Source organism: Strongylocentrotus purpuratus, unplaced genomic scaffold (genome assembly GCF_000002235.5).
Source record: "Strongylocentrotus purpuratus isolate Spur 01 unplaced genomic scaffold, Spur_5.0 spur5_scaffold_2, whole genome shotgun sequence".
Taxonomy (NCBI): domain Eukaryota; kingdom Metazoa; phylum Echinodermata; class Echinoidea; order Camarodonta; family Strongylocentrotidae; genus Strongylocentrotus; species Strongylocentrotus purpuratus.
In genome coordinates, this window is record NW_022145605.1 from 19,596,797 (window position 1) to 19,606,602 (window position 9,806).

The window sequence follows — 9,806 nt, forward strand, 5'->3', positions numbered from 1 at the left end:
TGTACATATGCGTATATGGCAACTTATTTCGCTGGAGGGCTCAACGATGCTTGCACGAATATCAAATTTCCGTTGATAATTTGCAGTGAAATAGAATAGTTGAAAAGTTGTACAAAATAATCAAACTATATATGATATAAACTGATTGTCACTCTTCTCCCAAGAGTTAAATGGGTACCAGTAGAAAGGAATTTCTTGAAACCTGTGAGCACCGAACTCGGTAGCCAAGCTGGGGTATTCACGAGCTCTTGGAGCACTTAAATTGGCGTGGTGGATATGTGCAAATTTGACAATTTGAAATATTGTTATTCCAGTTTGTTATTGAAACGTTATAGTTTTCTAAAAAGGGGCTTAACCTCAGAGGTCATGCCTCTCAATCGGCTCATCAATAATTATTGATATAGGTCTTGATCATTCTACAGTAATTTGTTATTATTTAAGTGTCATTATGGTGTAGTCATGACATATAACTTACTTTATGGATTGAGGTCCAAAATGCATATGGAAAAAGAAACTGAGTATAGGCTTATACTGTAAAATAACATATTTAAAGGGACTTGGTAACATTGTAAAGATGAGAGAAAATGGTGCTAAGTTAGTGCCTTCAATGCTAGATGTACAATTAAAGAAAATCTGAAAGTTTGAGTGAAAACGGATCATTATTAACGACAAAAATTGGGAAAAGCTGATCTGATCGATATCTAAATTCTCCCAACTTTATCATTACAATAAAATTACATTTTACTTTTAGGTGGAAGTTAATCGTCATAAAGCAATTAATTGGCTCTATATACCATTCAAGACATTTAAGTGTCGAAAGATTTTAAAAGCCTATTTTTTGTCTAATTTTCATGGAAGAACGGTTGGGAAAATTCAAAAATGGTTAGGAAAAAAATTACTGTTAATCACTGTTAGAGGATGTTGACCAGTGTCGCCTTCTTAGAAAACCATTAATATCTTTGTAGTTTGAGAATTTTTCAGGATTTTTTGCATGTTACAGGGCTAGTACAGTAGAAGGAAGATAATAAGTAACATTTCATACTAAAATTACGCAATTTTTCAATCAACCTTCAACAATGTTACTGAGATACTTTAACTCTTGGCATTCCAGGTGAGGCTGTCCATATCACAGTGCTGACCTCTGTATACACCAATATAGATACATCTGGAGGTGCGCAGTATATATGTCACCTCAGTGTACCAGACGCTACACTATCATTTGGTCGATCAGCACCCATAACAACAGACAGATCACCACCAGCGGATGAGAGACACTCGGAACAACTTCCATTGGTCAGACGAGTTATATTCCGTACAGGAGATGGATGGGATAGAGATGGTTTCGGTCCTTTCTACTGTGAGGCTACTAAACCTGATCGAGATGTTACAAGGGTTACTACATTTTTCCAACGAAATGATGGTAAGATTATTATTCCATTCGTTATAATAATCATAAGATTTCTCATTTTTAAAGATTTATTATTCAGTGTGTACTAAAGCAGCTTCCTGTAGTAAGTAGTCAAAGTGAAGTTCTGACTTTTTGAGCATATTCCATGTGAGGTCAACATTACGTCAAACATGCCCATTTGTGTTGATATTGTTTACTTACATTAAAATCGTCAAACGAAAGTCCAAACAGATTTTAATTGCCTATTCTAATATTGAAAATGACCAAAACTTGTTATTGAAAAATATTAAGAGGAACAGATTTATTCCAATATGCAAGTGATTATTTTTTTAAATATATGTTTCAATGTACATGTACATGTTTGCAACAAGTTGCAAGCCTTATACAAATGAATGGTTTCCTGTAGTGAGTAAATGGCTACAGTGCACATGGCACGTAAATGTAGGTGCTACATAATGAATTTAATATGGTTAACATTCTTTTATTTGGTTAATTTATCACCCCTTTTGACAGCTAAATTCATATCAAGTGATGGATTGTTTACAAAGACAGTTAACGTGAATGACACTGGAGTGATGATCAGCATGACTAGCAGGTTTGGATCTGATGCAAGTGACAATGTGATTACTTGGATGAAAGATGGAAGTGAGGTTCTTACATCATTTGATGGACAGACTCAGATCAGCTTCCCAAACCCAATCCAGACATCAGACCAAGGAATCTATGAGATCTACTATGATAACGAGAGGAATCAAAGTAGAGGAGGATTGTACAGACTAATTGTCAGAGGTACATGTACAAGTGTATTCCTGCTTAATTCAGACTGGGCTTTTTGAGAGGGGTCATTAATTTCTCCAAGATAATATGGTTTGTTATGTTGCATGTAAAAAGTTTTGCTTCATATTTAGCCAAGAAATCTTTATTTTAGATTCGATTATGCAAGTTACATGTGGATGATGATCTTGACATATTCATTTATATTTCAATATTGATGAAAAAAAATTAATCTGAAAAATTACTCTCCCTATCTCATATCAGAATGCCCTGCTGGTAAGTGGGGTCCCCCTGAGTGTTATGGTATCTGCGATAAATGCTACAATGGTGGAGTCTGTGATGGCAAGTCTGGTCTATGTATATGTCCTAACAACTTCAACGGAACGAATTGTTTAGAAAGTAAGTACCGGTAGGCCTGTAGAATTGCATTTGGAATAATGATATAAAAAAAAAAAAAAAAATTATAGATGAATTGAGGAAGATATTTCTTGTCTTATTCCATGGGAAATGAACACAGTAATGAACATCTATTTTACATGTATCATTTCAAATATTTCTTTTTCCTTCTTGAAGAGGAGATAGATAAATCAGAATAATATTATACACCATGTCTTTCGAAATGTTTGTTTACATGTTACTCTTCACCATACAGGAATCGATTGCAAGAATAGTGTTGATTTATCATTTATCATTCTGTTTCTGACAAGCAGATTCGTGATCTTTCATAATGTATTATCTTTCATGAATTTAAACAGTCTGTTATTTAATGTAAAATGACTTTGTAAATACTTGGAAAGTAACCCTCTCTACCTGAGCTGCGGGTAATTTTACATATACATGTATATACACCGTAAACCAAGTTAATCACGAAAAAAATGAATGAAACATAATATACAGCTGGGAAAAGATTTGCTTTTTTAAAATTTTTTTATTCCTTAATAACGTATGAAATGTCAAAATAATTTATAAATGGATTTCTCAATAACATTAATTTTAATAAACGACGATCTTTGCTTTTTATTGTATAAGAGGGCTTTATTCAATTTCGTAAACCTTATTATTTTTAAAGAGCATTAGATACCATCGGTCATTTGCAAAGGAGAAGCAACCATATTTGAAATTTATCTTATCTTATGAAATCTTTATTTCTTATGCAAGTCTATAAGGTTTTTATTGAATAATGCAACTATTTCGTTCCAGTTTGTAGAACTGATGGTGGAAATCGGTTGGGATTGAACTGCGAGTTTCGATGTTCATACAGTAGCATTGATCCTGTCAGACAATGTCATGGGAGACTTTTTTGCCTACCTGATCCCTATGGATGTTCATGTGACGTCGGTGCCCATGGTCGTGCATGTAACACACGTAAGATTTCCGTTATACTATTAATTGTGCTCATCTAGTAGTGAAAATATATAGGCCTAAAAATAATCATCTCTCAGAATTCTGCGAAAATTCTAGTTTTTCTTGTAATATCAAATGCACATAATAATGTGGCTGGTTTCATAAGTGAGGTCAGGCGCATCTCAGGGGAGAAAAGAAGAAGAAGAAGAAGAAGAAGAAGAAGGAGGTGGAGAAAAAGATAAATGAATAAGAAGTTATTGTAACACAGTTACTCGTGAACAATATTTTTCTTTTCGACGAATGCATTGTATCTGTCCATCTTGATTTTTTTATTTTGAATTCCTTTACAGTATGTACTATAGGTACATATGGTCCAGGATGTTCACAGACATGTCACTGTGCAGTAGGTTCATCATGTAACATCTATAGTGGAATATGTACAGGTGGATGTCAGACTGGCTGGTCTGGAGACAACTGTCAAAGTAAGTCATAGTCAGCACAAAATCATAACAAATGATATGACAAAAATGCTTTCTAGTACTGAAAAGTAAGATAATTCAGAATTTTACTTGCACACTGTAGCTATGTAATTTTTGATATTTTTTCAATTTCTAACCCCATTGCTTACATGACCAGGGGCGCCTGTACTATACCCATTCGGAATAAGATAATTCACAATTATATAAACACTTGGTTATTATATTTTCTATTTTCGTAGACATACCCGCACCAAGTAGTGGTTTGTGGACAACTCCGTATGTATACTATTTTCATGTTTATTGACAGAGGAGACGAATGTTTTCTATGAATACGTGGATTTAACTAGTGAAGGCTCTGTTAAATTCAAGAATAGGCCTATATGTAATACATTTAAATCAATTTTGCATACAAAAGAAAGAAAAAAGAATCACTAGTGAAAATGAAAAAAAAAATTGCAAAGTTTGCAACAAAAAAAAAAAATTGCAATAGAAGCAATCTAATATTTGTGAAGTACATCTAATATTATTTACTAATAGTAATTGCTAAATTGTGATTTCTAAAATATTTCTTATCATCCCCAGTTCCAGATGAATGTGAAGGCGGTTACTATGGATCTCAATGCACTGATAAATGTCATTGCTTGAATGATGAACCATGTGATAAAGATACTGGAGAGTGCCCTGAGCAGAAGTGTACTCTAGGATACACAGTACACAGTGCCGGTGTCATATGTCAAGGTAAGATTCTATTTTTCAATAAAGGGTGTTGAATTTTCCATATCAATTCCTATTCCCTTTTCTCCTTTTTTTCCCTCAACATCCACCCCCTCCCCTTGAACAAAATTAGAAACAAAACAAAATATTTTTAATTTTTTTTTCCGTTGTCAGGATAGTCAACCTGTTCGAAACGTCGAGCCACTCCCGCCACTCATCCTCTTCTAGCGCTATATAGTTCTCCTTAGAACTATAAGCTAAGAAAGATAACCAACATTCTTTTCAAGACTACACAAACAGTCCTTGTCAGGACTAGACACCCTCAAGAAAGATTACCGAGAGTCCTTTTCAGGACTCCTCAATCCCCCCCCTCTCTCTCTCTCTCTCTCTCACACACACGTGGTACACCCGCAAGCATACTGTATATCCAGGGAGGTGAGACTTTAATCACATACCCTGGTATATCTACATCACCATGCAAACCGACACTTACAAGCAGCATCCAAGTACAAGTTTATTTGTGATAGTTTTTTTATTTATTTTTTTTTATCTTGCTTTGATCTTGATAGAGGTACTTATCCATTGAAGTGACTGGATTGCAATATTTTATTGCTGCAGACATGCAAATTTGTATTTAGTGTTTTCTATTTTTGCCTGGTTTGTGACAGGAACTTTAAAGTTATTAGTAATTGGTCATTATTTCTAATACTAGAAATGAATCCATTCTTTCAATTTTTAATATGATGATTGGTCAATGTTCTATATGGGATTAGTTTGCCATATGTACTGTAGGTTTAGCACATTAAGCAACACAATTCTGAATGGAATAAAACAAATTGGTCTATAGAGTCTGGTGTAACGTTGTATTTAATGTTTCATATCTTTACTTGGTTCTTGACAGGAATATCTAGATTAGTTTCAGTGAGAGTGAACCCATACCAACCTTCTACCTTCACATGTTATGTTGAGGGCATTCCACTTCCCGATGCATCCTCAGTTGATCTTTATCGACGCACCGGAGACATCAATAACAGGACAGGAATCACAAGGAGATCAAGCAATGTCTCAGGATCAGAACGGGCTGTTGTCTTTGATGTTGATAGTGTGTTTCCACAGGAATATGGGGAATACGTTTGCATTCTTTATGTTGAAGGTGTAGGCTATCCCAGTACGCCCATTACCAACGCAACCTATGGTGAGCAAACTGTGTGACATTGCTTCACTCTAATGTTCTTTGTGAGATAGTATCAATTCAATTTCTCTAAATGCAGAATAATTCTCAGTCACGCTGTCTGCATACAGGGTTACAGGGGATCGAATCAGTTATACGGTTAGTTTTTTGTGTGTTCTTGTGTACTTTGGTAAATGTTTTAACATATGGAATTGATTAGTATATAGGTGCAGTGGCGGATCCAGCCGGCGGGAAGAGGGAGGGGGGGGGGGGCCAATCCGTGAGAAAATATTAGTTGCGACTCAGTCATCGGTGAATTTTTTTTTGGACGTAATTCGTGAGATTTTTTGTTGTTGATTCTTGTTGTTGTTGTTGTCCCGTCAGCCCCCCCCCCCCCATGGATCCACACCTGCAGAGGATCCAGCCGGCGTCGAGGGGGAGGGGGCAGCAAAATCTTAATACAAAATTAAGTGCCGTCTCAGCCGGCAGGCGAATAAGCGGGGGGGGGGGGCGCTTTTGTTTTTTGTTTTATAAAGGTTAACTTTACGTTATTATCCAATTTTTTTTATCGTTTTGGGGGGCTGGGGGGGGGGGGGGCGGGCCGGAAAAATCGCTACGTGGATCCGCCCCTGTATAGGTGTGTCATTAATTTTAACGGTTATTTCAATCAATTGTATTAACTATTTATGTCTCTTTTCCTTTTTGTCAGTTCTGCCAGTCATTGAGAACGCACCAGTGATAGTGAGTACTACGTCAACTACGGTAGGTCTTCGATGGAATGCATGGTCTGAAGAAGATGACATAGGTGATCCTCCTCTGGTAGGATATGATGTCTTTGTACAGGAGGATGGTGACTGGGTAACGGATCAGAGAGTAGACCATCTCACAACATCAGCCATCGTTAGTAACCTGACACCCGACACAGATTACATGTTTCGTGTAGCAGCAGTGAGGGAAGGAACAGGTGGAACGGGACCTCTGTCTCCTAGGAACAACACAGTAACTCGCTCTGGAAGTAAGTTATCCTGAGAAGATAAATAAATAAATCTGCCAAGGGTTCGCCATGATTTCAGAGAGCAGAATACATTTATTGAAGATGCTCATTTTTCGATGTACATTATTTTGTCTACAAGAAAGTACATGTATTATACATTATAATAAATTAGTTGCCAATGTTCCTAATTTCACTATATACACACACACAATGAAGAAATACACGAATACAAATATATGCTAAATTCCCCGGTCATAGGCTGTAATACATGCAGGAGCCGCCGGATTTGTTGTATTTGATATAAGGTACATTGTATGAATCTTATTTCATTTATTGCAACACTATAGGTGGTTCTCTCAGTGGATCATCATTAATACCTGTAGTAGGGGGTGCCGTGGCTGCCCTCATTATTACCATCCTGGTCATTATTCTCGTCCTTGTCATCTTTAGAAGGTAAGTGACAGGAAAAAACGTTGTCAAAGGGTCATTAAAATAGTTGGAATACACTGTTAACAGACACAAAATAAACAAACACTGAAAACGATAACAAACTTCAATCCATTCTTTTGCATAAGTTGCAAATGATATGATATTCTTTTGTTTAAACTACAGAATGACTCAATACATATTTTGTGAAATAAATGAAATCAAAGATTACATATCAACCCTAGGAGTTTTCCTTTACAATGATGGGTGTTTGTGTTATGTACAGTACACCACTGTAGGTCACTGAGGAACTCCTTGCACAAAAAGTCTAATTTCTGCTGGATTGACAAGAAAAATCTTGGTCAATTGTTGATAGATAATATGATATTCAAATAGAAACTAAATAGGAATAAGTGTTAAACGAACATTAAATTTCATATTTAATTTTAACAAAGAAGGAGGAAATTAATGGGTTTTGTAATTGAATTTCACTTCCAGGATCAAACAAAGACGTTCAAAAGCTGACCCAGCCGCATCGCCCCCAAACAATGCACGTGAGATCTCCTCGAAGTATGAGAACCGTGTGTTTGATGACTCCAACCAAGACCCCCATACCTACGAAAACCCGAATGGTGACGCCCATGCCTACCAAGATCTCAATACAGATACCCCAAACTACCAGAATATTACCGACGCCCATACGTATCTAGATCCTAAGAAACCCAACACTGACGATACGTATCTAGATCCTAAGAAACCCAACACTGACGATACCTATCTAGAAGTCATAGCATCAGATCCGGGAGACACTTACGAAGAAATATAAAGGCAGCTCTAGCGAGGCAGAGGGTATATGGTGCCAGCATTGATACATGCTGGACCAATAATAATGAACAGGTTATGTAATACACAGAGTTGGCAATTATGTAACATGGTGCTCATACTACGGTAATACACTATTTCAATTGTTGCAAGAATTATAACGAAACTTAAACAGCTACTTTCAAAATGTTATTAGAACAATTAATATCTTATGTTTTATTTTATATTATTACTAGTTTGCAAATAAAGGGATGAAAGAGTGAATTTATGTCTAAACTCTTCAAAGTAACTGTTGTTTACAATGCAAAAATGCCACTTTTAACTTATTTAATACTTTAGTACATAAATCTTTTTTATCTGTTTTTCACTTGACGTGGTGTAACATTTCCCATCGTCAGGTCTTAGATATTGTTTATATAAAGACTGTCGCTCATAAAGTTGGAATATTTTTGTTTTACCCCAATTTATGGAATTATTTTAAAAATAATGTAAAAATAATAAATCTAGATAATAGTATACATTCTCAGATTTTATTGAATAATAATTTGATAATTTGTGTTTTGCGTGCCTGCTAAAGCATGTGTATGCTACTATAATTATCAACTAGAGGACCTACGCCCTTAAGTCATAAATGACAGTAATGAGGATTAATGCCCCACAAAAGGGCACTAATATAGCACATCAACACAGTTTTGATCCTGGGGCCTCACAGTTACGAGGCCATTGCTTTGTCACTGAACCATGACTGAACGCAGCGGGGGCTAGGGTAGGGGGTAGTTTCTATAAATAAAAATAAAAAAGAAAATGCAATAAATTTTCAATTATTTATTGCATTTTACCCCGGTCCCCAACATCAATAAATCCCCTGGACGGCCATGCATTATGGCTCGAGGCATTGTTGTATTCTTTTTCTTGTGAAGTCAATTCAAATGGATTGTAAAATTAAAAATGATTTGTTAGATTGCATTCTTTTTCATGTGATGTTAACTCCAATGAATTGTGATCATGTTTAAATAAATAAATGAATACAAATAAGATAAATTATCAATGATTTTATAGATCGTTGAAAAATACGAAAATTCCTCTCAGCCAGAATAGTGTTATCACCTTTTAAAACAATTCAAAGAAACATGTTTATTATATGCTAGCTAAATATTTTCTCCACATGTTGATGGTAATTAGAAGTTAATGTGACATTTTAGGCAACTGAACTATATAGGAGGAAAATGACAAATCAAAGTTATTAATTTTCCAGAAAAAAAAAGGGAAGAGAACACATTTTGTGTTAGATTCTCGTATGACATGTTAAATCTTATCAAGCCCTATCATTTGATATAAGAATCGTTTTAATTCCCCCAAAATTAAGAAAGATATGACGATTTCCATGTGTGACAATTTGCACTTGATAAATGTTAGAGGAAGAGAGAGAGAGAGAGAGAGAGAGAGAGCGCGAGAGGGGAGAATGTGAGAGAGTTTGTTTGTTTTATTTTATTTATTTACCACGTAAAATAATTTTCAACAGATAATAAAATTCAGTGGGGTTACATCAAAATATAAGATAAGATAACATAGCTGAAATTTATGAGGTTGAGATAGAACATATTGGCTTAAAATAAGACATTCTGTCGTTACCAAAATAAAAACAAAATACAAAATAATTGTAAGAATCGTATT

The 9,806-nt window shown here is 35.3% G+C and overlaps 1 protein-coding gene across 1 annotated transcript; it reads left to right on the top strand.

Annotated features, from left to right (window-relative positions):
* Positions 1–584: 584 nt before the first annotated feature.
* LOC115926412 (tyrosine-protein kinase receptor Tie-2-like) lies at positions 585–3,418 on the top strand. Its single transcript, XM_030991100.1, has 5 exons — positions 585–594; positions 1,112–1,420; positions 1,922–2,197; positions 2,447–2,581; positions 3,390–3,418. The coding sequence occupies exons 1-5, from the start codon at positions 585–587 to the stop codon at positions 3,416–3,418; spliced, it is 759 nt and encodes a 252-aa protein (XP_030846960.1).
* The last annotated feature ends 6,388 nt before the right edge of the window (positions 3,419–9,806 follow it).